This window comes from Miniopterus schreibersii, assembly GCF_964146895.1.
Source record: "Miniopterus schreibersii genome assembly, chromosome: 13".
NCBI lineage: Eukaryota > Metazoa > Chordata > Mammalia > Chiroptera > Miniopteridae > Miniopterus > Miniopterus schreibersii.
Genome location: NC_138113.1, coordinates 60,061,510 through 60,089,329, shown reverse-complemented (window position 1 = coordinate 60,089,329; position 27,820 = coordinate 60,061,510). Strand labels below are relative to the sequence as shown.

The window sequence follows — 27,820 nt, the reverse complement described above, 5'->3', positions numbered from 1 at the left end:
CACTGTGGTAGGGACGTGAGTACCCAGAGCTGGTGCCCACAAGTTACCGCAGAGACAGGCTCCATAGTGTGTGTTTTTGCGTTTCCTCGTGTCTGCCAGGCCTAGAATAAGCGTTTCTGAAGGGAGATCCCGATGCATTTAACACGTAGTGGACATACGCAAGGTCTTCAGCAAGGCCGTGTGTGTCTCTGACCTTGTCGTCACAGTGAAGAGCAGGTCAGGTTTTCTTCTCCCACCTGATCTGTCTTCTGGTCCTGACAACATGGGGTGCAGGCACCTTGTCATTGAGGGTGTCATCCGGAGTCTGCCAGAGGTTCTGAAATGTGCTGGGTGTATTTCACCAGGTCTAAGAAGCTGTCAGTTATAAGCTGTGCAATTGTGCGCACATGAGAAGAAAATAAGTTGGTCGTGGCAGCGACTGTTTTGTCAGAATTGCCACCTTGCCGACAGTGACTGCAGGACATGTTTGAAGCTAAGTCCTGATTTCAGAGAGGCTAAGGCTTGGGGAAACAATGTGCATCTTACCATCGATTAAACAAAGCCATTGCCTTAAACATGGTTTAATTTTGAAATTTGCTTTTAAATATCATTTTATAGATAATTTACCTATAAACCTGCCAAACGTGCACCCTGAGAAATTTAAATGTTATGAAGGACACTAGGACTTTCTGAAGACCAGGTCCATGCCTCACACTAGTGCACTTTCAGGGGCCGACGTTGCAGCCCAGAGGCGGATGATAAGCCGCCTCTTGAGTGTGACATGTGCACACGCCTTGCTAGATGACATTCACCACTTCAAGTCCTGGTGTGTCACTCAAAATGCAAAAGTGAAGCATGCACACAAACACACAGTTTGGGGACTAATGCTTGCATTCCCGGTCTTTACAGGAGATGAACTGGTTAAAACACTCACTGCAGGTTGAAGCTTACTAGCATTAGTTTTATCTTGACTGGTTCTGTGGCCACAGGTTTTCATGCTGGCTACTTAATTTTTTTTACGTTTATCGCCTCAACTTGTGTATTGTCTAAGGTGAACTAGTGAACTAAAGCAGCCTAGTTGAGCTAGCAAAACTTTCAGAGAAAAAAATGCTTGACTGAGCCAAACTGTTGTTTGGATCCATGAGTGAGCAGGTCAGTGGTAAATATTAGTAACGGCAGCCATGGAATGGGTGTTTTCTCTGGGCTCAGCACCCCTTTAGCTGGTTTATGCGCTGTATCTATTATCCAGTCCTAACTGCCCTGTGAGGCAGGCACGCTTACTGTCCCCTTCTTGACAAGGTTAAGCACTTGCCCAGAGAATATGTGCTGGAGCCGGGGTCCGAACATGGGTCTGACAGATTACGGAGCCTGAACTCTTAACCACTGTGGGCAGTGCCTGCAGCTAAAGCTGCTTTGGTCCCTGAAGATGCTGAACAGACCTGGGCACCAGCATTGAAGTCTGTCCCTTATCCTGTGGTGTGAGCTGTGGCCACCAGGGGTGCTGTGGAGAAAGAAACAAGAGGTTCCACCATGGACTTTAATCCTAAATCAGAAATGGGATAAATCAGTTATGTGAATGTATAGGGCATGTTCAGAAAGCTAGAGCAGGTTCAGGAAGTTAGACCAATTGTCTGCTCTGATAAGACTGATTTAAAGGTCATAAAGTGTAGGTTTGGATTGGAGGATGCGTAGGGGTCTAAATGTTGAGGGTGTTTTGGTATCAGAAGGAGGTATTTTCATCATTTTCAAATTCATCTTGCCATGAGAGGTTATTTTAAATGTACAAGAATTATTAGTGGCTCTGGCAGGTTTGGCTCAGTGGTTAGAGTGCGGGCCCTTGGACCAAAGGATCGTGGGTTCAATTCCCAGTCAAGTTCACATGCACCATTGCAGGTTTTCCATCCCTGGGCAAGGTGCTTGCCGGAAGCACCCAATTGATGTGTCTCTCTCACATTGATGTTCCTCCCCTCCCCTCCCCTCCCCTCCCCTCCCCTCCCCTCCCCTCCCCTCCCCTCCCCTCCCCTCCCCTCCCCTCCCCTCCCCTCCCCTCCCCTCCCCTCCCCTCCCCTCTTCTCCTCCTTCCCTTCCACTCTTTCTAGAAATCAATAGAACAAAATTTCCTCAGGTAAGGATTAAAAAAAAAAAAAAAAAAGAATTCTTAGAGAAAGGTTTAGGTGGACTCTTTCATTGCAGCAGGCCAGAAACATATCACAAAGTGTTCCAAGGTCTGTACCAGGAGCAGGAGCCAGTTGTGTGTGAGCTGAATTGTCAGGGAGCCTGTCATTAAAACAAATGAGAAGGAAAATGAGGTCCTAAATTTATATGCGTTCTCATTCAGTAATTGAGCACATTGGGACTGGCAATAGCCTAACGGGTCGGCTCCTTGGGGAACATGGAGTTCTCCTCGCTGCTCAGTGAAGCACAGGCTCCGGGACGCCGGTGAACTAACTAAACTGAGCCCGGGCAGCAGTGGCTCCCGGGCCCTGGCTCTGGCTCTGCCCTGGGTGGCGTTTCCTTCTCTCTTGGGCTGGACAGGATTCCGATTTCCCTGCACACTTAGCTATTGTAGTGGCATTTGCTGTTATTCATTTCATTTATTTGCCGTTTTGTGTGTTTTTTCCTTCCTCTCTTGGCTTATCCAGGGGATGACAATGTAGGAACAAGGCGCAAAAAGAGTCCCTTTCTGAGAGGCAAACCCAAGGACAAAGACAAGCCTCCAGCGGCCCGCCCGGCTTTCTCTAGACGCCTGCGGTTCTGGTCGGCTTCGGTCCTACCAGCCTCCACTAAATAGCCTCTCCCTTCCTCAGACACTGGAGATTTCCAATATTTGCCTCTACCAGTGTCTTCTCATGTCCCCTCCTTCATTTCTGAAATTCAAAAAAACCGACAAATCAGTACCTAAAGGCCAGATGACACAGAGTGGACCCCTCCTCCTGGCCCCAATTCCCAGCCAAGCTGAGAGCAGCCAGTGTGGACTCCGATTTCAAAGAAGATGAGCTGTCACCCTCTGGATCGTGTTCCAGCACAGCACAATGCTAGGGGAGCCTCGGGACATCACCCACAGGTCCTCGGGCCGGGATGTCCATGCTCAGTCACTCCCCTGTCCAGGCGCTGACCCTCTGTCCCACCGGCAGGCTTGTATGTCCTGCCCGGCCGTGTGCAATGCAGAACTGATCAGCCCGGAGTGAGACTGTATGACCCTGGTGAGGTCCCCTGACATCTTGGATGCAGGTGTTAGAGCTGCAATGGACAGACAGAGCATCAGCACGTGGTCACCGTCAGGTCCGGGACACGGTCCACAGGGGCCACTAGCTCCTGCAGTGTTTCCTGTCGTCACCATCCTTGTGCCATCTCGCGATTTCTGGCATGTCTGTATCACCTCTGTGATTACTCACATATTTTCCCTCCAATCGATTCTTCGCTGCCACTTAAATTTATTTTATGACTTACACCATGTTGAAGTCAGTCGAGTGGCGCTGACTTGGCCTCACGCACCTGCTCTGACTCCTGGGCTGCTGTGTCCTGTCCTCCGTCCACCTGTCTGTCCGCCTGTCTCCCAGCAGCTGTGGGAAGTGCGCGGTTTCTCTGCCATCGCTGCCTCTGCCCATCTCCGCCTCTCCTCTGCTCCTCATGTCACCTTCACCCAGTGGACGCCTGTCTGACTCACTCCACCAGACTTGCCTTGCTTCCCATCAAGGTTATCTTTCAAAATCCAAACTTTCCCCTGATTTCAAGTTGTGAGACTTGGGTGCTTGAGACTTCCCAGTGAGTCCAGACACTGAGTGGCTGAGGGGCGGGGACAGGTCCCTGGGAGAGGGTGGGGAGGGGCAGGAATCTGACCTTGGCGTGGCTCTGGGTCCACAGCCCATGGGCTGCGTGGAACAGGACACTGTGCAGACAGCGCTGTCCTGATGCTCCCAGGAACTCCACCTGCAGAAACTTATGACTTGTACTTGGAGAGCCCGTCCCCTTCCCTGATATTAGGTAGTGAAGATCTTTTTGTTTATCCCTCAATGTTTTTTTTAAAATAGGGTTTTATTTAACTTTGAGGAGAGTATGTGTTCACAGTAGGAAATTCAGAGATGGCAGAAAAGCACAACTACAAGGTAAATGTCATTTTTGCAGGCGGTGTCACCATGCACAGATGGAGACATCGGTGTCACCATGCACAGATGGAGACAACTCAGACAAGTTACTGGGTGGCAACAAACTCCTCTCTCAGATCGTAACGGATGCCTGTTGGCAGGGTGCACATTCTGGGCCTTGAGGGCCTTGACCGTGGTCCTGAGCAGACACCTACCTGTCAAGGTCCTTTTAAACCAGGGATTCGAGTGACACAGAGGTACACAGCAGGTGTGCCCAATGGTTAATGTGTTGGATTTTAACAATGTTTTGTTGAGCCTCTTGAGTTTGTCCTTTATTTTCTCCCAGCTGCGTGGGGCTCACAGCGGGATCTATCCTTAGAGCCAAGGCCGGCCTCCCGGGGACCCCAGCACAGGCCTGCAGCCTGAGCCTCCTGTGCAGACCACAGCCCGCGAGGCGCAGCCCAGCTTCTCTCCCTGCGGCTCGTGTGCCCTGGTGCCTCTGCTTTCAGGACTCGGTGTGACTGCCCCGCCTTGGCATGGGATCTTGCGACCCCATTTATCACTGTCTTTCTCTGCCCCGGACCCCAGGGACCTAATACCGAAGCCAGTGGCCCTGCACAGAGGCAGCCTTCACCGCACGGAGGCCTTGGCTACCCCCACCATGACGCCCCGGCCATCAGAGCTGGGCTCCCAGGCCTGCTCCTCCTCAGCCATGACTACTACCCCTTCCAGCTCCACCCCCATCTCCCGGGACCAGGCGACATCCCAGGTGAGTCACAGGTCCCTCCAGAATCAAGATGCATGAGCATCTGGGGCCCAAGGTCCTTCCTGGAGACCCCAGCTCTCAGAGGCGGGAGGGGTCTCTCAGACTGAAGGGCGGTCAGCAGATGGGCTAAGCTGTGGACAGGTTGGGTGTCACACAGACACAGGTCCTGACCTCGGCTCTGCCTGCAGCTGTGTGACTTTGCACAGATAACATCACCATCTGGAGGCCCAGTCTTCAGCCCCTAGTGGGAAAGCCCAGAGCCCACCTCCGCCGTGCAGGAATTGGTGGCACCAAGGAGCTCCAGAACGGAGGTGAGCCAGAGTTTGGGCTAAACTCAGGCAGCACTGGAGGTTTATTCTCCAGGGAAGAGACCTTGCAGCATCTCTGAACTGGAGGTCGGTTGATAGAGTGGAGGGCAGGTGTCCTAAACTGAAAAATGGGGGGACTCAGGGAAGGGTTTACAACTTGAACGTCTCCCAGGATGCCGTAGCCATGCGTGTTCACACCTCAGGATGTGATAGTCAAATGCTCCTCAAGTCACCTGAGTAGGTGGAGAAATTCCCAGCAGAACAGTCTAGTCCCATCTTGCCAGGTGAAGCCCATGAAGGTTCAGAGACCCCAGACACCTGAGGAGGACCTGCAACACCAGAGAGAAACTAGTGTGAGAGGTGACAGAGTCATGGTCAGAGACAAAAGCTTTAAGATGCCTGGAGCAGGACACTGTGCAGAGCAGCGCTGTCCTGATGCTCCCAGGAACTCCACCTGGATGTTATTAAATGGAACAGTCGGGGAAAAGCACTTAAAATATGCAAACAGAAAGGGAAAAATAAAGGTTAAAACTGAAAGAGACACTCTGCTTATAACTTAGAGATGAAAATATCTGAAGACAGCAGGAAGAGCTGAAAATGATTGCCCCTGGGGTGTTAGAAACTGATGAGAACATGAAAGGATATTAGTTTTCATAATGATATCACCCACTGGACTCTTGGAAGTATGGCCTGCAGAACCCTGGTTTGACAAGCCAAGAAAAGATAGGGCCCCTGCCCCCAAGGCAAGCCTAGGTTAGCTCCAGGACCTGGTCCCTGCTGTTTACAAATCAGAAGCACCCCTGGGAGGAGAAGAGTTGGGTGAGCACAGGCAACCAGACAGTCCTCCTGCGCTCCTGACCAGACACTGAGAATGGCAGTCCCTTACTGTTGGGTGTCAAGGAAACTGTGCCATGTATGGCTGGGCAGCCATGCTCAGGTGTCCACTGTCAGCAGTCAGCAGTCTGCCCCAGTCTCCCAGGCTCTGTGGTTCAGAAACCCTGCCTGGCTGGAGCAGGAGCTGAGAGCACCACCTCCCCTCAGACTTGCAGCGGCTTGTGGGACTCCAGGCCTGGCCCTCCAGGCTCACCCAGGGGCTGTCTCCACCGGGATCCCACCCTGAGCCAGAGCCCACACTTGTTCATATGCCTGCAGAGCCTGTCCGAGGGCCTGTCACACTGCAAACAAAGCGCTGCCCACTGTGATTCCCTGGCAGCATGGTTCTCATGCTGAGGTGGATGCAGAACTGTCTGCAAAATGGGGGAGACCCCGGTGTCATTTTGGAGGAAATCCGGGGCTGCTGTCAGCACAGGGCAGTGTAGTCCTTCCCAGGGAAAGAGCAGTGCCTGGTGGCCTATGGGTTCCGTCTGTTTCTGGTTAGGAGCTGCTGGTGCAGGGCTCCCTCTCTAGGGACCCAGCACCCTCCCTCAGGTGGTGGATTCTTTCCTTCTGCTTCCTCCAGCCACCTGAAGAGAACAAGGCCCCAGGAGAGCTTTGCTTTCACAGCCTCTGCTTTAGGTGCAGCCCCCCTCCCGGTTGGTGGGGCTCCCAGGGTACTAAGTATCAGCTCCTGCTGCTGCTTTATCCTCAGGCCAGACACTGCTTCCATTTGCTGTCCCAGTCATTGCACAGGCAGAGAGCAAGGCTGTCCCAGCAGGAGCAATGGGGGAGGGAGGGTACAGACGAGAGTACAGGCAGGTCCTAAGGGTCCGCACGTCTCCCTCTTCCAGGCGCTGGACACAGCCACCACTCAGGTGCTGGGCAGGAGTCAGAGGTGGCCTCTGACAAAGGACCCCAGTTTCCCCATGGGTGGTCCAGGTCCCCTGACTCAGCCTTATTTTCACCATAGGCTAGAATTCAGATGGCAGCTCTGTGAGTGGTCCCTGGAGCTCAAGTTCACCAGCCACAGGCAGCACAGTGAGTAGTTGGTGCATGTGCCCTTCAGCCTGGGTTCTCAGACCTGTTTCCGTCAATAGGACTTGTCCTTCAAGCTGTTCTCTGTGGAAGTCCACACACAAAATAGGTGCAAGTATTGCTGTTATGCTGAAGTGGGAATAGGGGACCCACAGTTCCTCAACACTCCTTCCCTGCCCTCCTATGGGCCTAAGCATGCAGCTTCTGCTTACAAACCTCCAGTGATGGGGAAGTCACTACCTACCAAGTGCCCTACTTCTAAGGCTCTGGCTGCCCTTGCTTGAAGAAAGGCCATGTGACCCATGCAGAGACCACTGATTGCATGGAGGTCACGCTATCCTCACCTGGAGTTTAGTTGCCCAGAGTAGCTCCAAGTTGTAAATTTGATCTCAGAAATTGTTAGAAACACTTGCCATCTGATTTAGGCATGTTGTCAATTTCTGCAGAAGGGAAATGGTGAATTAGACCAGCCTTCTCAAAAATTAAGTTGCTTTGGGTTTTTGCAATTTCTGAAAAACAAACTCCTAGAAGGGTGGGAAGCTAAATTTTTAATTAAAACAAAGCCTCAGAGAGTTCACACTGGACTCAGCTTCTGGAGTGATCAACAGTAAGCGTAGGAGCAAGCGTCATCTCCTGCCCCCTCCATTGCCTGAAGCGGTGAATGGTGCTGGCACTGATCACTCAGACATAGACACTTACAGCTTCAGGCAAGGGCAGGCTCTGGTGAAACTGCGGGACACCACGGAGCCCTCCCTCCTGGCCCTGGGTGGAGGGTAACAGGACGGAGGAGTCGCCTCCCCTCTCGTGAGCTTCCCTGAGCAGCCAGGTTCATGCTTCATCAGCTGAGGAAAGGAGAAGGCAGCAGAGGGGTTTGCAGCAAGGGCTCGGACAAACAGGCATTTTCGGATCCCGTTGATTTCTATCACGGTTGCCTTTCAGTGACATGTCCTTTTCAAAGAGAAAGGTGGATTTTTTAGTTGAAAGTTTCCCTTCTCAAAGAGGGGACTTGCCCTGCTTCTATGCGCTTCAGGAAAACCAAGTATTTGGGGCTCAGCCCCACGCGCCGTTGCTAACAGGTGTTTTCCAGAGGCCTGCTGTTTGCGGGGCCCACCGGCACTTGGGACCTGGGTGCCCTGTGGACCCGGTCAATCCAGAGCAGACTGCTTGGTGGGCCGGGAAGCAGAGCATCTCCTGGTGAGTCCCCGGTTCTCAGTGCAGCTCAGCTCTGCACAAGATGTGAGCAGGGATGATGAAGCGTGTCCCTGTCCCCCAGCTGTCCGTGTGCCGCAGGACAGACACTGATGATACCTGGGGCAGGCCCCTGATTCTGCATGTGCTGGAGAAGTGGGCCACGAGGGGAGGTCTGCAGGCCTGGAAGGGACAGCCTGCCCCTGGCAGGGGCGGTGCCCCCTCCCTGCAGCTGGTGCTCACCCTCTGACCCGAGGGAGCAGAGGGTGAGCCTGGTTCCCCCAAATCGTCACTGTGAAGGTTGATTTCTTTCCCCTCTGGGGCAGATGTAAACGTGGGACAGAGAGGAGCTGAAGAGCAGCGAACCAAGAAGACTGCAGACTTCTTTCCTCCTGAGGGCCCTGTCCCCGCCCCCATGGACCACAGAGGGGAAGTGGGCAGCGCACGGCACAGGCTACATTGTCCACACGTGGACGCATGACCTGCCATGTCCTGGCCCCTGCCCTCACCAGGCGGCACTGCCCTGGTCTAGGCAGGGTGTCTCCACCTGTGTTCCAGAAAGCTCCATGCGGTAATAATGGTGGGCTCCCCCCAACCCCCAACCCCAGGGCAGACCTTTTGTCTATACTGGAGTTTTGTGTGAGATGTTCTGTATTAACAAAACTGTTTGAGGCCACAGCCCTAGACCTCACACACATAGATAGAAGTTGTTGTTCCTGAGAGCCCACTGTGCGTGGTACCCAGCACTCAGGGGAGGCTGGACTCCTCCTGGGAGAGTCAAGAGCAACTCGAAATCTGTCCTTCCTGAGGCCATTTGCCAGAACTTGGGCAGGGTCATTAGTTGTTTTCGGATTGGATGGTTTAATGTGGGCTGTACTTGGCATCAGCCCTGTAGGTTAAGTGTTGTCATTTCCTTTCAGTGCCCTGGCCAGGTAGCCTAGAGAGCAGCTGGAATTGGACCAGTGACAGTTCCCCTCCTAGCCTGAGGGTAAGTCCACCTTGCCTGCTGTGTGCTTTTCAGCGGACCTGGATCTTTGGTTCTGGGTGTATATTGTTTGTATGATTTAAAAAATACAATTAGTGAGGTTTTTCAAAGCACGTTGCGTTTGCATTCATAGGGCCACATCACGCAACTTCAAGCTCAGGCCTGGGGGTTTGAACAGATTTGGGTTCAAATCCCTTCTCCACTGACCAGCTCTGTGCACCTGGGAAAGCAACCCATTCTCTGAGTCTGAGTCACTTCAGCTTCGGGATGGGGACAGTGCCAGCAGTTCCAGTACATGGTGCGCAGAGGACACAGTGAGTGACTTTGATTCCTTTTTGATGTTTAAAGTTTGTTTATTGGTGCAGAAAGTGGTCTGCACTGTCCCAGGCTAATGAGCGTGGTACTTACAGCTGTTGATAAATTAAGCTTTAGAAGGAACTTTCCACTTTTATCCCAAGTTATTTTGTTTTTAAATGCCAGTGTAAATTCTAGAGAATTCCAGAATGCCCTGGACGCCCACAATGCCAGCGTGGGAGAAGTGTGCTCTGGGTTCCTAGGCAGGGCTCTGTCTGTGCTCAGGGAGCCAGAGGCAGCACAGAGCCCACTGGAGGCCGGCAAGCGAGATTAGGAGACTGAAGTGTGTTCCTCTGTGTCCCCTCCCCTGACCCAGTTTCCTCCGATGAGCTCCACTGCAGATCCAAGAGCTTCAGCAGTGAAGACCTGACTCGCAGCAGGGACACAGCCACCCTGCCCCGGGATGCCAGCACCCCAGGACGCACTGCCCTCAGCTGCCATGAGTACCGCCACCCCGGAACTTACCTCTCCTCCAGCAGGGCATCCAGAAGAGGGGTGCGGCCCAGCCCCAGGCCTGGGTGCAGCCCTGTACCTCCCTGAGCAGAGCAGTGAGATGCTCACCCTGGAGGAGTTCCTGGAGGACAGTGACCAGGGCTCCCCCACTGCTGTGAGAGGCCTGGGAGCACTCTCCTCCCTCACTCCCTCAGATGGACCAGGACCAGAGGTAGGGACCTTGACAACAAAGTCACAGAGAGGGATGGGACTGGGGGTGGTGCAGCCTGGCTCAGATGGGGAGCAGAACCACTAGCCAGAAAATCACAGCGTGCTGTCAGCCAGCCCAGACCAGGAGACTGTTTCCTCCCCTGTGAAGTGAGCGACAGAACTGTGTTGCCAACATGGGGGTGGGAGGGTGTGCGCCCACCCCCGGAGGTCCCCTGAAGATGTGGTCAGCACCCACTTGAGAGTTAGCATCTCCCGCTAGGTGTGCGGCAGAGCCCTGAACACCTACCTATTCTGAACCTTCACCAGCAGAGTTTGGCAGATTTTTTCTGTAAAGGGCCAGATAGTAAATATTTTAATCATTTAAAATGTAAAACTGTTCTTAGCTCACAGGCCATACAAAAACAAGGCGCAAGCCAGAGGTGGCCGCAGCTCGAGCGCCCTGAGGTCTGTGCTGCAGCTCTGCCCCCGGCCGTCAGCTGTGGGGACACCCTCCCGGCTCAGGGCAGCTTCCTGCAGCCGCAGGGGCACCTCACACAGTTCTGGCCAGGAGCTGTGGGGTCACCGCTTCTGGGTCACCCCATGGATGAAATGCGTGCCTTACAGTCTCATTCCCTTAAACACACACAGTGGGACTTTCTCTGGCCACACTGTAAGTTCCGTGGCCTGCGTTAGTGGAGCCCAGCGACACAGCGAGTTCAAAGTATCTGTTCAGTCGGTATTTCTGGAGCGTGTCCTATGTGATGCCTGCTCTCAAAACAACAGAGTAAACCGGCTCCTCAGCAAGTTTTATCACAGACTCGCCCTGTGCCTGGTCCTGTATCGGCCTGAATGGAAATATGTATCCTGGTCTCTGCTCTCCATTTGTTTCTGTCTACAAAGCACTCTGTGCCCGGAGCTGCAGAAAAACCAAAGCCCTGCCCTCAGGAAGGTCTCGGTCTGAAGCCGTGGCCCCCACATGCAGGCCTGAGCCACACTCCCCTGGGCTGCCTGGACCCAGGCCGGCCTGCAGTTTCTGAGTCAGGAGCGCTGAGGGGGGCTCCCTGAGAATCTGCATTCCTGCCAAGTGCCCCGATGATGGCTTGTCCTTTTCAGCCTAAATGAGACCAAAGCATCCTCCCTGCAGGAGCTGGTTGTGGAAGCGGATGCTCCGCTCCTGAGAGCCGCCCCCACCTCCCTGCATCTCCCCACTGTGCTCACCCCACTAACCTGTCGCCCTCCCCTTTCTGAACAGGCCTGAAGACGTGGAAGTCACAATGGTGCCCGTGCCAGGCCTCCACTCCGTGAGTGTTGATGCTGGGAGGGGGGTGAGGAGATGGGCCCTCTGGGTGGTCAGAGAGGGCAGACTCATGAAGCTGGGTGTCAAAGGTTTAGAAATGTGCAGAGAGGGGCTGGGTGGTGGGAAGATGGCTGCAGAGTCAGACAGCTGTGGGTTCCAGTCCTCAATCTGTCCCTTTCTCAATGTGGGACCTGCTTGACCTCTGTGACCTCCATTGCCTTACCTATTACAGGTTGTCCTAGTACAGCCTTGCAAGGGTGCTTTGAGAACTGAATGAGGTTTTGGGGGAGGGAGGGGGGATGGTTTCATTCTCTTACGATTACACCTGTGGTTTCTAGCATAGTGCCTGGCACATGGGAAGCAGCTGATACGTCCTACCTGTTGATATTAATGACCACAGGTCTCACTGTACAAAAACCCTGGATATGTGACTCCCAACCTGCACGCAAAACAGCAGACTGTGTCTCTGTCAAGTTGAGCGTCCAGATGTCTTCCTGGGCCAGGAGTTGCTGGTAGGTGCAGGTGGTTCTGGGCCGCTGAGCCGTCCCACAGACGGACGCTCCCTGACATGGGTCCAGCGGGCCGGGGTCTGACTCCATCCTTGGTGAACCCCAACTCCTCTTCTGCATGCACTCACTGCCTTTCCTCATCTCATGGTGTCCATCTGCCTCAGGAGACACCTCCACCAGGCTCCTCCAGGCTCTGCTTGGTGGGAATGAGGAACAGATGAAAACCATTGCTGTGCTCAGGCCTCCAGCCCTGACCGTCCCATCCAGTGGAAGCGTCTGTGGAAAGTCCTCTCCCTCTCTGGGTCTGTTTTCTTGCTGGTGAAGTTAGGGGGCTGCCTGGCTTTTCTTCCTGATCCGTGTATGGCCCCAGCCCCACCATCCTGACCATGGGTAGTGTGTGTGGAAAGGCCAAGCAGGAGCCAGAAACTTCAGTCCTGGCCACATGGCCTGCACAGGGGTGTCCTGGGTGAATGAGCGTCTACCAGGACTCTCCTGGCCTTTCTCCAGCCTCTCAGTTCTTCCTCTCTTCTCTGTAGGACACTCTCAGCTGCCGGGATGACCTGCTATGTTACCTCTTCAGAAAGGCCGATGTCCCAACCATCCGAGGCCAGCCCGGGCCACCTGCCAGGAGGGAAGGGGCTGGGATGCCTGCCAGCTCTGTAGCCCCACCATCAAGATGGTTGTCAGCACCTCCGAGAGGAAGCTACTGGAACTGGAGCAGCATGTGAAGCCCAACTTGAGACCTGCTGAGTCTGAGGCCCCACCCAGTCTGGGCAGACCCCAGCAGGCCACAGTGCCCCCAACCTCCCACATGCCTGCCATCCAGAGTGTGTCGCTGAGCTGGGCCTTCTGTCAGGCCTCAGCCACCCTACTTCTGGCCAGTGGGCCAGAGGCTTGCAAACTGGAGCCCACTGAAAACCCAGGGATTCTGAGACCTCAGGGCACAAGGAAACAAGCAGCCACACCCACAAAGCCCCACAACCCCAGCTCCCACAGCCTAGCCCAGGAGAGAACCCCACTTGTGGGAGAGACTGCTGGCTCCTGTCAGGGCCCAGGGCCCTGAAGCCGACCACTGAACACGAGGTGCTTCTTGTTGGCTCCCCCAAAGGAGGAGAGGCTGGCTCCCCCGCAGCATCCACCACAGCCTCAGCCATTACCACTGGCAGTGGTGGCAGCAACTCCCAGCTCCAGGACTTTACCTACTACAGCTGGCACGATGGGTCCATGACAGGGCCATGGAGGGGCTCCCTGCCAGGAGCCCGGGCAGGCCTCCCCACTTGGCTCCCCATGCCAGCTGGGTCCCTGAGGACTTCAGTCATGGGAACAAGTCAAAGAGCACCAGGCCAGTGTCCCCAGAGCCGGGTGGGCCAACATACAGTGTGGAACAGTATGGAGTACGGCTGTGTACCACGCTCTCCTGGACCAGCAGCTCCTGAGCCTTAAAACCACCCATCTGCCTTCTGACGACGGCCTTCTTTCCGTTTGCCCGCTGTGTCCTGAAAGGACTCCCATCAGGAGTCTCACCTGTGAAACTTTTTGGGGGGACACCCTATAGTTATGTTCCACTGAACTTTGCCACGGGGAGCCTCACCTGCTCCCGTGTGTATTTGGCCAGCTTCCTGACACACAGTTTCCTGTTTACTAAACGTGCTCTTCTTGAACGTACTAAACCTGGTGGTTTTGGTTTTATAAAGATTTTTTCCTTTTGAGTTCATATGCTGGGAAAGAAATGGGGTCAATTTTAGGGGCGCTTTGGGGTTTGTATTAAATAGCTACTCATGGTGGACACAAGGGTGGGGTTGTAATAATATGAGAAAGAGTGGAACTGAGTCCTAGTTGTCCTCACTGCTCATCCATGGCAGTGTTGACGGGTGCCGGGCTATCTGGGCTCTCGGGACTCCCTGCGTCAGCCCCCAGTCTCCTGGCCCCTGGAATCCACAGCTCCCTTTGCCACAAGGTCAGAGAATGTGAAAGTGAGGTTTTCCTGTTCACCATGCAGTGGATTTTTTCTGGACCTGTGTTTATTTTAAGTTCCTGTAAGTCGAATACCATTTTGATACGGGATTTATATCACAACAGGAGCTCAGCTTAAAGTCATCCTTTGGATTTTTCCAAGGCTCCTCCACCAGGGAGAGCTAGATCTGGAGTTTAGGCCTTGGAGGCCTCTCAGAATAGATGCTCAAAGGTGAGGGTGGGAGGAAGGCATGTAAATATCCTCACCGGGCCCAATCTTCTAATGGTTTTCTGTCCAGCTGCTGCCTCCATGTCCCTTCCTTCCTCACCAAACCTCTTCTGTACAAGTGTCCCCTCCTGCCTCCTTTCCCCTTTCCCGAGGTTCTGCAGTCTGTCCTAGCCAACCGCTCAGCGGGAGCTGCCACCGAGAATGCTTTGAGCCAAACTGAGCAGCGGCACCTGCAAGCTGTGTCCCATGCAGGCTTTTGCAGGACCTGACCGCTGGCCAGTCACTCCTTGGAGCTCTCAGCCTCTCTCTCATGGTTCTCACCCCTCTGGAACAGCTCTCCAGAGCTCACACTTGCCAGTCACTCAGCCATTCACTCCTTCCTCCCACGAACATTCATTGAAAGTCCTGTGAGCTCACTCCTGGGTTCCACTTTCCAGGCAGCTCCCTCCATGCCCCCTTCAGGGCTGACCCCACCCTACTCCCCCTCTGTCGGTTCCCACCCTGCCCCCCCCCACTATTGAGTGTGAGTGTTGGGGGTGGAGATTAGGATGTAGAAGCCCTAAGGGAGTGATCAGGCCCATTGCTGAGGGGCTGGCGCTTAGTGCCTCTTTGTCCATAACTGGACACAGTGGGCAATTCCAGGGCAAGAGGAAACCCCTCTTCCACACATGCTCACTCATGGTTCTATTACACTTAAGTTCACACACACACACACACACACACACACACACATTTATAAGCCTCACCTGAGGACATGTTTTTTTGATGATTTTGAGAAAGGAGACATCGATGTGAGAGAGAAACATCCATCAGTTGCCTCCCATACACACCCTGACGGGATGGAACCCTCAACCGTTTGGTGTACAGGATGGGCCAATCAACTGAGCCACCTGGCCAGGGCAAGTTCACTTACATTTAAAAGGCAATTCTGTTCCACTCCCAGAGTGGAAAATCAGTACCCCCTGCCCCAAAAGGAAGGTACTTAAATGAAAACAACTACATAGAAAATCAAGGAGTGTTATACAATTTTAATTAGCACCAATTGCCTGCAGAACAGCCTCTGGGTTACAAGGGAAGATTAACAAGAATTAACGTGGCGCTCAGGACATACTAGCCCCCAAATGACACTTTCTCCTTAGTGTAAGAAGATGGATTAAGAAGGAATTGGACAGAGAATAGCAGACTATATGGCTAAACTACCTGTCAGCACCTACTGAATGCAAAGTACCACCAGTGCCCAAAGTGATACAGAACAAACCCTCAGTTTATCTTGTATCAACTGAAGGGCCACTTCCTCCAGGAAGCCCATCCTGACATGCCCCCTTAACAAGCTATACGTCTGCTGTAACACTTGTCAAGTTTTATTGCAATGGCGTATTGGCCTCCACTGCAGAGTGTAAGCTCCATAAGAAAACCACCCATTCTATCTTACTCCATTCACTGTGCAGGGGCTTCCCACAGGGACTGGAGCACAAGGGTGGACGTGATCCTGCTGGGCCCCTTCCAGCAATGCCTTTCTTCCCTCCTCCTCCCTGTCCAAACCCCACACCCTCCACCCTTTAAAGCCCTGCCGAGGGCCCAGCTTCTCCAGGAGGCCTCTTTCCACCCATGTGCCCACCCTGAGCTCTCCTGCCCTGAATGTCCCAGCTCTGGCCATGCCTGTGCCCAGGGGACATTCAGTTCCGTGGTCTAGTGCGCTCCTATGTGTCCACAGGGCGAGCAGTGTGGGTGACGTGACGGGCTCAATAACTGCTGTGGGGTGACTCACTGTGGTTCTTCCTGCAAGGGTGCAGCCGTGTTGGGTCTTGGCAGCTCTGTGAGTTCCCCATTGTGCTCGGAACAAATTACCACAGACTTAGTGGCTTAAAACAATCCAGTTTTATTATCTTACAACTATGGAGCTTAGAAGTGGGTCTTGGGGTGTTGGTACAGCTGAGTTTTTATGGAGACTCTAGGAGAGAACCCATTTCATTGCCTTTCCAGCTTCTAGAAGCTGCCTGCCTTTCTTGGCTCATCTTCTGGAGTGGAGCTGATACGCCATTGCAAGAAAACTTGACAACTCCCATCTTCCACGCCAGCAGTGGCTGGCTCAGTCTCAGATTCTCTCCCTTTCCTGCCTGCTGCTGTCAGCTTTGTGATGACAGTGGGCCCACCTGGATAACCCAGAACAATCTGCCAATCTTGAGATCCATAATCACACCTGCAATGGCCCTTTGCCATGTCAGGCAACATATTCACAGGCTCCAGGATTAGGACCTGAACATCTTTGAGAGCGCCACTATTCAGGCCACCACAACAGCTGTCCCCGTAGTCAGAGGGCACCGTCACGGCGGCATATGAACAACAGCCGACACTGACCGAGCCCGCCTCTGGGCGAGGAGCTGTTCTGCGGATGTCACGCGGCTCTACTTGGCAGGCGAGGTCCCGAGAGCTGAGTCAGGTTGGCAAGTGGCGGGGCTGGGACGAGAACCCAGGCAGTCTGGGTTCCGAGGCTACGCTGCTCTCCAGCACCATTCTCGCCCCAAGACAGCGGCTGACAGCCTTGCGCAGGCCAGGCGAGGTCTGAGGCCCAGCACAGAGCGGGGATTCACCAAGACGTCCAGGTGAGGCCCCTGTCCAGGTCACTGATCTTTGCCAGGCCTCCCCCATCTCAGTTCTTTCTCACCATCCTACCTCCACACCCCAGGAGAGGCCTCACGCTTATCCAGGGAAACTCCAGTGGCCTCCAGGGGTTCTCTGTAGGGGCTCCAGGTGGAGGTCCTGGATGCCGAGTACCACAAACTCACCCTCTCCTCCCCCAGCATCCACATGCCAAAGCAGTAGGGGCCCCTTAGGAGGCAACTCTTATAAGCATGTTGAGGAAAGTGAACCCATTTCCAAATCTTCGCTTTTCCACTTATTAAAGCTATTAACTTGAGATAACCACCTACCCTCATTTGAAACCTCAGTGTCACCTTCTGGGAAATGGGCATAATGGTAGAGCCTGCTTCCTAGGGTGGTTATGAGATCATGCAGGTAAAAGTCTTGCCTTGAAAGCCGTGCAGTGCCCCCTAAATGTCAGCTGTGGGGTTCTTGATATTTGATCCTGCTGCACCCTTCTGGGCACACTGCACTCTCCAGGGAGAGAAGACTCAGCTAACAGGAAGCACAGAGTGGAAAACAGGTTTAATCCTTCCTACCTGGCTGGTCTCAAACAAGGTGCCTTACCTCTGACTAGCTCATGGAAAAAAATGGAAATCATTGTACCCACCTGGCAAAGTTGCTATAAACATAAAATAAAATGACCTTATGAATGAATGCAGCACATGACAAGCCCATAAGTGACTTTGGAGAAAAATAATACTTGTGCCCCAGTTACCTGTTGCCTCATAACAAGCCGCTTCCGAAGATGGTGGCTAAGCACTCGTCAGTTCCGCTCATGAGCCTGGGATGTGGGCAGGGTTTGGTGGGGATGACTTCTCTCTGCTCCTGCAGCATCAGCTGAGATGGTCCAGCTGGGCCTTTCGGTCTTCTTCCAGGGTCACACCACACATGGCGAGGCCCTGATCCTGGCTTCAGCGGGGGCTGCTGGCCAGGGTCTCGGTTCCTCTTGGTGTGGCCTCTCTAAGAGGCCACTTGGGCTTCCTCCCAGCAGGGCGCCTAGTGTTAGGAGCAACATCCCAAGAGACAGGAGGTGGGAGCTGCCCATCTCTTCAGACCTGGACTTGAAGCTGGCACGGTGTGGCTTCCACTTTATTCTTCTGGTCAAATAGTCACTGAGCCCCCTAGATTCAAGGGGAGGGGACTTAGAACCATCTCTCAGTGAGAAGAGCATCAGTTTCCAACCATCTTGAATCTACCAAAACTTGAAAGTCTTGCTTTTTGCTTTTTTCCTGGGTGCCATGGTAACAAATGAAGTCATCTTTGCTCAAAGACCAGCAGACATACAACTATCCCTGCCTAGGGCCTAACCACAGAGCCTGTTTGGGTGACCACCGCCATCCTCGTCGTCACTGCGTCCTCACTAACATTGATCCGGAACCTAGTAAGTGCCAGGAACTTGCTGGACCTCATTTCTCTGATTCCCACAGAAGTGCCCTGGCCCTCCAGGAACGCGATTTCTCAAGGTCACATAGCCTGTGGCAGCTCAGGGACATAGCCTCCTCAGTCTGGCCCACATCCTCTGCTTTTAACCTCTATCCTGTGACCACAGGGTTGCAGCCATGTGACCAGGCCTTGTGTGGTGCCACCAGCTCAGGGAAGACTCCAGAGTCTACCCTGTGATGTCACCCAGGCTGCCTGGACCTCTGGGGGCCTGTGGGTTCCCTAAGGCTTTGTAGCCTGGGGCTGTAACCCTCAAGTGGCCTCCAGAACAGTTCAGGAAAGTGCACCAGCCCCTCAGAGCTTAGGTCCCTGGAGCAAACGTTTACACTGGGTGCAGACAGGGACTCCCAGGGCTCAGGCAGCCTTCAGGTCTGTCATCCCAGGGGGTCTGCAGTGCTTCATGACACTGTCACTGCTGCTGAGAGAGAGGTGGGGAAATGAATTCCGGTGGTGGGCTTGGCCCAATTGAGGCCCTTAGGTCTTTACAGGATGGAAGGAGCCACAGAAGTGGTCCTGGCAGCCCCGTGAGGTCCTTTCCCCTTCACTAAGTGCCCTTCTCTGCTCCGTGGGGGCCCCAAGGTTCTGGCACTTTAAGCTTCAGGAGAGAAGTTTGAATGGGGTGAGGGCCCAGGGGCTTCTCTGGAGGCTATGTTTTGATTCCAAAGTCACTGCGTTGACTTAGTTACAGGTTTTCCTGGAGAGGTTGGGTGGGGTGTGGCAGGGGTGGAGGTTATGGGTCTTGAGCACCCCTCGGGCGACTGCTTGGTGCTTGGTGTTATCACAATTTCTCATCCTACCTTCCCATTTTAGATCAAGGATGAAATCCTAGCACCAGAGTAGATCACAGGCTGTTCTTTCTCTCCCTGAGCACGCATTTCATGGGGGACATGGGCTCAGTGACTTGAGTCAACCTGAAGCCAGCTTCTGCAGTCCCAAAGGCCCAGCGAGGAGGGAAAGGGAGTCCCTGGCCCTGGACAGAGGAAGGCTCCCCATTCCAGACGAGGCAGTGCACACTGTTGGCAGCGGGGGCTGGGCAGCTTGGGCAGCTTGGGAGTCTTGAGGAGGGGACACAGTGTCATCAGTGGTTTATTCAGGCATGGACGCCTGTGTGAACACATCCTGTTAGGCTGGGCTGCCATTCAGAGAGATCCAGGGTGTCCTCTGGCTGGCGTGTCCTGGGGAAGGCAGGACTTCACTACTAAGTGGACTCGCTCTGTCAGCCTCAACCTTATGTTGTGTCTGTCGATCTTTCCTCTAAGGTGAGGACACCCAGGCCTTCGGCAAACAGCCTACGTGTTCTGGCCGCTTGATGGGGTGTGTGTCAGCCTGAAAATTTGAGTTTCAAATGTGTTGTGTTCTGACACCTGACTCGCTCCCTAAGTGATTGTCCCCAAATGAGAGTCTGGGCACCCGAGTGCCACAAATGGAAAGGAAGGGGAACATCAACACTTTTCACAAAGGCTCTCTGCGGGCATGATGCAAAAGACCACATGTCTCAGAAAGTTTCTGGGTTTTAAAATGGTACGTTCAGGTGTTTCGCATGCCAGCTCTCAGTCCCCATGGCTTCCCAATAGTGAAGCATTAGCCCCTGAGGTCAATACTGCCTCGGGCGGCCTCCCCGCTGCTCTTCCTGTTATTAAATAGCAAGAGTGGGGCCTGCCCTGGATGCCCAAGATCCCCCTGTGGGCCACCGAGGACCTGCTCTCTGCTGTCAACTTCACCATCAGGGCCACATTGAGTCCCTCTCCTGGGGCAGGAAGCACATGCATTCTCCCCTCATTTACTTTTTCTGTTACAATGAACAGAATTCTATTAAGTCACCTTCGATTAGAGACTATTTATTTTTGATTTTTATGTCGCTTGTCTTTCTCTCTGCTGGCCAATTTATTTCAAGGCTATAGGGGGACTAGAGTGTGATTCTAGGACCCTTTTAATGCTCCCGCGGGCAGCTGGTGCCTGTCTCCCTGCTCATATCTGCATGTCCGTGTTGTCCCTCTCAGCACTGCCCTGTCTCTCCCGATGCTCCAGTGGGGTTCTAGACTGGAGACCCCGAGCCTCCCTCTCAGCTAACGCAGCACCTCCCCTCTCGTGCACTGGGCGTCGTGGCGCCCACTCCCGGGGCTGCTCCACCACTAAATGCTCTCATGTCAGCTGTGATTCTCAAGGGCACCTACATCCCAGAATCTGATGAAGATTAAACAGGGTGACTTATGCAAAGCACCTGCAGGAGGGAGGGCACATAGTAAGTGCTCAATGAAGATCAGCCATTCTTCCTTAGTCTTAAGTATGGGTCCCAAGCAAGCCTGGGACTGGTTACCTCAGGGTCAGGTGCCACTTGCCCGATGGCCGCCTGGAGCAAATACCCCAGTGCTCTTTCCCCAAGGAGGTCACTGTCTATGTTGTCTGCCAGACACTGTCCCTTGGGGCACTGCCCTTCTCTCTCCTTTGGTGACCCTGGTGGGCTGTCCAACACAGAACCCATTCCCCTTCAGAGCTGGGGTGGGACTGTGGCCCACGCTAAGCCAATCAGATTTGGGATGAGAGAAAATCCTACATTTCCTTTTCAGCTTTAGTCTTCTTTCCCACGTACCAGTTCAGCACTGGGCTTACTCACCCTGCCACCCTCCCTCCCCCTTCCTGGCCTGGCCAAGCTGAGCTCACATTGCTGTTCTCATGTGCAAAGCAGCGGAAGACGGGCCAGGAAAACAACAGGGAGGACTCCACTCTCCTAACCTGTGCTGACTCCCATATGGAGCGCTGCCCAGGGCCTGAACACATCTAGCAGCACAGTGAGAGCTTCCCCAACATGGTCACAGAGGGACTGAGTCATCCTGCTCCCTGAGCAGAGACTTGGGCGTTTCATGAGCCCTGCTCGGGGGCAGCTCAGTCCATTCCCTTGGTCTTCACCACAGTTCCTGGTCTCCCAGGGTTTCACCCTCAGTGGGCTCCTCACCCACGGGGCCACAGATGATGGGTGGTTTTTGCTACTACAGGCCACGTGCGCTGGCTTCACATCTCAGACAATGGTTGAGTCTCACTGTCCCTCCCATCTGGGCCCAACTCCAAGAAACTCACATTTGTTCCTCTGAGAGTCTACAGGAGGCAGCTTACCCGCTAGCTCTGGTTTCTGCATTCGTTAGGATCCTGGCTAACTTCCTAGAAAGGACTGTCTATGGAGGGGACTGTGTCGCTTATGGATTAAGTTCAGGGAGACCAGGAACCAGGTTTCTCAGCTCCAGCAATCTTTCCTCCTACAAAAACCTGCCCTTTGGGATTCAAACTCCAAGGACAGAACGTCTAAAAGGAGATGTAGAAATGTGCTCTTTACACACACACCCAAATCTGGGAAATGTTGTGGAAGTGGATTTTGAGAGTGCTCAGTCAATGAGTATGGAATATAATTTGCGATTGGGCTGAATATATGGCATGGCTGCATTTCCCAAAGAGGCTGTGTTCTGTCGACAGCGGGCACAGCTGGCTAGAGCTCTAGCACTTCACGGGATGGCCAGTCCAGAGCTGGACGGCAAGCTGGCCACAGGAACTGACGCCAAAAGGCCGTGCTTCCTCTTCCATAATGGGAGTGAAGGAAATCAAACAGCGGGGGAGACAAGAATACTGGGCTGGACTTGTTTGCTCGGCCCACATCCCCCAGTCTTCTCTGCTCGCCACAGTCTCCCTCATCCAGGCCTTAAGGAAGAGATTGGTGCGGGAAGTGCCAGGGTATTTTATTTTATTTTTTGGTGGGCCAATCAGAGCCTATTCTCCAGAAATTTGGAATTCAGTCTTAGTCTGATTGACCTTTTTTTTTTTTAAATTTTCACCCAAGGACTTGATTAGAGAGAAAGGAAGAGAGAGGGAGGGAGTAGGAGAGAGAGACACAGAGAGAGAGGAACATCGATGTGAGAGAGAAACATCGATCGGTTGCCTTCATATGGGCCCTTACTGGGCATGAAACCCACAGCCCTGGGGTGCACAGGACTACAGGGCGATGCTCAACCAACGGAGCCCCTCCAGGCTGGCTTTTTTTTTTTTTAAGTTTTTATTTTAATCCTTCCTAGAGGAACACAGATTTGAATGAAGTACATTCACTCTATAAACACATTAGCAGCAAACTCTTCCCACCAGAGTCCTAGCTACCCCAGCCCAGAGGCTGTGCCTCAGCGAGGAGAGCGAGTTTTACCAGCCGTCCACTCAGGGATGTCTGCTTCATGCTGAAAGCAGGGTATGCATGGAGACCAGGTGAAAGACCAGATGGATGGAAGAGCTAACAAAGCTGGGACCCTGGAAACACTCCCACGTGGTGACCTTAAGCCTTCTGCCTGCCAAATCCTTGGGTATACTCCATGCTTGACTGGTGAGGTCTCCACCAGACTCCTGGGTGGGTCTAACCTCGCAAATGCCCCACTGTGTTTGGAGTCACTAGCCCTTCTAGATCCTTCCCAGAGCCTAAGCCAGATGTAAAGGATGATTCCCTCCTTCCTTCCCTAGATCGAGGTACCACTTTGCCCTGGAGCCCAGGTGAGCTTGTCAGGAGTTAATGCACAGCCATTATCTGGCTCTGCACCTCCAGGTCCCCTTTGTCTAGGGGCCAGAAGCTCCTGGAGACAGAGATATGTGTAAACCTACACAGTTCTCTAAGGAACAACAACCAGGTCCCCCACCCTGGCTTCCATCAAAGCTAGTTTCTTGGACAGTGGCCCAGACATCTCTCCTTTTCTTCTCTCCATCGTGGCCTGTTGCCTGGCTGCTCGTTTTTAATCTCCCCTCCAGGCACCTGCTGAAACTTTGGGAAGAAAGATCTACCCTATATTCCCAAGCACATTGAGGCTGGTGGTGCTTTAAACTTTCAAGCTGCAAAGGAGCTGACACTGCTGTACCCAGTGGGCTCCAGGGTGAGTAAGTCACAATGTCCACATAACTAAAGCACTGGAACCACGCTCAGCAACCGGGGTGACTGTGAGGCAGGGACTGAGGTTAGAGCACTGCTTAGTCATGGGACTGGGAAGAAAAGGGAATCATGGAATAATTTAAAGTAACTCTGATTCGTTTGGGCAGAGGGCAGCTTTGACTCAGGCATAAATGACACACAAATTATCATGTACATAAAGAACAGATCCCAAAAGTTGACTTTCCTCCCACACATCACTAAGGAATAGGACACATGCTCTCTTTTCTCAGCCTGTTTTAGGGTTTCCATCAGGACACTCCCGTGAGTGCCTTTCCCATTCCCGTTCAGTCAGCCTCGATAGTCAGTGCCAAGTATTTTCAAGGATCTGAACTGGGTGTTCTCACTGGGCTGGTTGATTGCGGGTGGGGGGTTCGGGGCAGGCCACTGAGTGGGTTTCAGATGGCAGGGAAGAGACGAGGCGCTGGGGGTGGCAGCGGTAACCACCGAGGGTGAGGAGGAGGAGGAATCTGACAGTGAGGGACGTACGACTCCCTCCACGCCCCACCCAGACCTCAGGGGCCTGCACCAGCCCAGAGGCCCTGCCTACACCACCACACTGGTCCCCCACACAGCACTCTCATGGCTTGGACCCTGAGAGCAGGGAACGGCAGGTCCCTTTAGAAGCTTTGGTTAGCTACCTGTGTGTTAGAGGAGAAAAGATAACTACAACAGAAATAGAGGCACACCCCAGTTCAGCTTCTAAAGCTCCAGAAGGCGAGGCCTACTGAAATATCTTCCAAAGCCAAAGCCAGAGGCTTCACTCGGATCCCCGCCATGGAGCACACTCAGCACTTACCTGCCCTACGGGAGTGTCATGAACAAAATCGCTTTCTGGACGGCCCACAAAGCTCCCCTGGTCTGAGCTACAGAGCAAATTCTGCTGCTTGACCCTTTGGTATTAGGTGGAGGCTCTGTTACTTGAAATGTATGTTAAATTGGCTAAATACCTCATTTCAAGGCCTGTGGAAACTGAAACCGTCCCTCAGGTTTCTGACTGTTCAAGGCTAGTGTCCTCGCCTCTCCTCTGCTTCAGGGATTTCCCTCTGTGCTGTCACTTATTTCCGATGCTTTCAAATGGTTTCAAGGCCGCCATCCCCTTGCCTGTCTTACACCTAAAACCTTGAATGTTAAAACAGGGCAAACTCACCTCTGAACTGGGCCCAGGGCAACACTGTGTCCCAAAGAACTCTTTGCAAAGATAAGAAAGCGGCATTGTGACTACTGGACCGAAGACCACTGGACTGAAGATTAAAGACGTCGTTTAGAATCAGCATCAGTGTGAATGTTACCTGCCCGGGAGAGGCGTCTTCCTTCACTGATGCCATGGCTCCGTTCCCTTCCTCCTAAATACCCACTGCCTCTGTCTCCTAACTGGGACGCAGTGATTGCCTAAGAGCTATTCTTTTTTTTTCTTCTTACTTTGCAAGGCCTGTATTTTTAGTTCAGCAGTGACTATGACCGTCCTACTAGCAGCAAGGCCTGGCTTATTCATTATCTTCCTTCTCATTCCAGTTCCATTTTCTTGAAAGCATCTCAGCTGCCAAGACTTGTCGATCAGGTGGCATGAATGAAACCTTCATTCTCAAGGGTGTGAGAGCTCGATGGTCCCAGGGCTGGTCTTCATTATCAAGGGCGTGAGAGCCCAGTGGTCCTCCAGGTGGTCTTCATTCTCCAGTTTGTGGGAACCCAGTGGCCCCAGGGCTGGTCTTCATTCTCGAGTGTGTGAGTGCCTACTAGTTCCAGGGCTGGTCTTCAGTTTCAAAGGTGTGAGAGCCCAGTGGGCTCAGGGCTGGTCTTCACCCACAAGGGCTGGACTTCATTCTCAAGGGTGTTACAACCCTGTGGTCCAAGCGCTGCTCTTCATTCTCAAGGGTATGAGAGCCCAGTGGTCCCAGGGCTGGTCTTCATCCTCAAGGGTGCGAGCACTCACTGGGGTTGCTATAATTTTTTATTAGCTTTGGTCAGTGGACTTGCTGTACTGAGAGCCATGCTGATGATCCTTGAGTTCCAGGAACACTCTGCCTGCACTGTGTCATGGCAAAAAAAATATCCTCCTTGGTAATCAAGACCAGCCACCCTGGCCAGCATGGTCACCCTCTTTTTGGCCTGCTCACTCAGTGATCTGTGGACAGACTACACCACTATGTGGCCCAGTCCATGTAAAGATCAGACCCTTGGTTTAAAAGTCAGGATTTTTAAGAAAGTGATAGCAGAACTTTAAGCCATGGTGTGTGTCTCTAGTTCCTGTGTGCACCACGCAGTGTCTTCCTAAACCACGGGCTCCAAGCAGCAGTGGAGAGCCTGAGATCGAGAAGAGCTAGGAGCCAGACGTCACTCTCACCCAAACATCACTGGGTCTCTGCAGGGGTGTGCAAATCTAAGTATATAATTTTTCCTGAATTAACTGCTTGGGGAATGTGCTGCGGTCTGCACATTGGTGCCCCCCAGATCCCTGTGGTGAAGTGCTGATGACCAAAGCAATGGCATTAGGAGGTGGGGCCTTTGGAAGGCCAGCAGGTCAAGACAGTGGAGCCTCATGAATGGGGTTAGTGCTCTTATAAAAATGACCCCAGGAAGGTCTGCGGCCTGGAAGCGGGGCCTCACCCGACCACACCTCTGCCTGACCTTGGACTTCTAGCCACCAGAACCATGAGAAACACATTTCTGTTGTTCAAAAGCCACCCAACCTGTGGCATGTGTCACAACAGCCCGAACCAACCGAGACAGGATGGAAATTGGATCCTCTTTTGTAGGTGCTGAGCGAGGCCAGTGCTGTGCTTCCTGAGTCCCAGGGGCTTCTTGACCCTTTCAAAAGTGAAGACATCAGAGCCTAGGGGCTGAACTAATCCCTCTCGAAGGCCCTGAAGGCAGTTCAAGAAGCAGTCCAGGCAGCAGGTGTTGGGAGCCACTTGGTCCCAATTTCACAGCGTCACAGACCCTTGGCTGAGATGGAGCCAAATGAGAAATGAAGACGATGCCTTTTCACCCCGATGCCTTCAGATAGCTCACAGGGAAGAGGGTTTGAGTTTGAACTTTATAATGTGGATCTGCAGCAATTTCATTCCTTGTCTCTGGGAATGAACATATTTGAATTGCAGGCGTCTCTGCCTTTGGAATGTTAGTATTGGAAGAGCTTTGAGCATGCATTATCGGAAAACCACTGTTGCTATTTAATCACATTCCAGAGATCTGACGTCATAATCTGGGGCAGGAAATAAAATCAAAAGTCAGTTTCTACTACTATATTTTATTATTTCATATCTAGTCCATAAATTTAATTATTTAACTCTGCCGACACTTCTAGAACATTCTGAGGGGTAAAATTGCAGGTCCAGGAGGAAAAAAAATGAGCAAGAGTTGGGGATCAGCTTCACGAGGATGGGGAGCTGCCCTGAAGAGCTCCTGAGCAGGGACAGTGGGGACGTTAGTGTCACCTCTCGCTATGTTGGAGCAGTGGTCCTCAGAGCGCAGCCCAGGCCAGAGGGAGCACATCCCCAGAAACCTGTTAGACATGCGGACCCCCAGACCCCAGCCCAGGCCAATTTATTCAGATCCTCTGAGTGGGCCACCCCGGCGGTGTTTTCAGGAGCTCCCAGGGGATGAGGGTGCGGCTAAGGCTCCAGAAGCCTAAAGTTAGAAGACGAAATGCAGGGGTAGCTAGGACAGGCATGCTCTCCCCCATCTCTGATGCCCCCCTGCACAGGGAGGGAGCTCTGAAGCCATGGTGACAGACTTGTCCCCATTTGTCCTGGACTGTCTGGGTTTTAGAACTCAAAGTCTGTTGCCCAAGGAACCCCCCCTTCCCAGACGAACTGGGGCACTGCCAAGCCCAGCCACATGGGAGAGAGACCAGGCCTCCCTTCACACTCCAGTCGCTCCCTTGGGGATGGACCTGACTGGGGGCTTGAAAAGAGACACGTCCTGTGCAGCCGAACCTCCGGGCTCCTGCCTCCCTGAGCTTTTGGCCCCGGGCTCTCTGGTCCTCCTGCAGGTGACTCAGAGAAGGCCCCCATGGGAGGCTGGTGCCAGGTTGCAGGGGTGCGATCAGGTGGGTGTTTGGGATCCCTTTGTTCAAGCACAGTCTCCAACACTGGCTTGTCTGTAGTGAACTCTAATGACCACCACAAAGTCTTGGCTGACTTTCTGGGGGACGCAGATGCTATTTGTTGGGTCCCACCTAATTCTGTCAAACCTCAGAAAAATCTAAGCAAGCATCAGATATAAAATTTCAAAAAAGAAACTGTGGGAGTGTAAAATCAAGAACACAACTTAGACAAGAATAACAAGTAGCGTGAGAGGGAGTGTTGGAGTTAAAATGTTAAAAGCCCACGCTGAAGTTGGACTATATTGTCCCAATGTGGTTTATTTGTCTTGCTGGGGCCATAGGATAAAACCATATTCCAGTGGCGTTTTCCTGACGAAGTGCGTAGTCCCACAGTCAAGCATCCCAGTAAGACAAATGCGATTCAGAAAATAATGATATAAAAATATACTTTAGACTAAGGCAGGAGTGGGGATGGAGGGGGAAAGGATGAGGGGGTGGAGTGGAGGAGGCACTATAGACTGAATGTGCTCCCCCAAAC

The 27,820-nt window shown here is 53.0% G+C and overlaps 1 protein-coding gene across 1 annotated transcript in view; it reads left to right on the top strand.

The window, feature by feature from the left end:
• Positions 1-17,029, top strand: part of LOC308566297 (protein Daple-like) — a gene marked incomplete at both ends in the record, with an annotated part of 61,520 nt that extends 44,491 nt beyond the window's left edge. Inside the window, 15 exon segments of the mRNA XM_081156444.1 lie at positions 4,653-4,833; positions 8,323-8,410; positions 9,893-10,018; positions 10,021-10,124; positions 10,127-10,183; positions 12,561-12,684; positions 12,687-12,935; positions 12,938-13,001; positions 13,003-13,084; positions 13,088-13,156; positions 13,159-13,207; positions 13,210-13,390; positions 13,392-13,428; positions 16,518-16,766; positions 16,949-17,029. Of these exon segments, the coding sequence (XP_081012570.1) occupies positions 4,653-4,833; positions 8,323-8,410; positions 9,893-10,018; positions 10,021-10,124; positions 10,127-10,183; positions 12,561-12,684; positions 12,687-12,935; positions 12,938-13,001; positions 13,003-13,084; positions 13,088-13,156; positions 13,159-13,207; positions 13,210-13,390; positions 13,392-13,428; positions 16,518-16,766; positions 16,949-17,029 (1,741 nt within the window).
• Between the last annotated feature and the right edge of the window lie 10,791 nt (positions 17,030-27,820).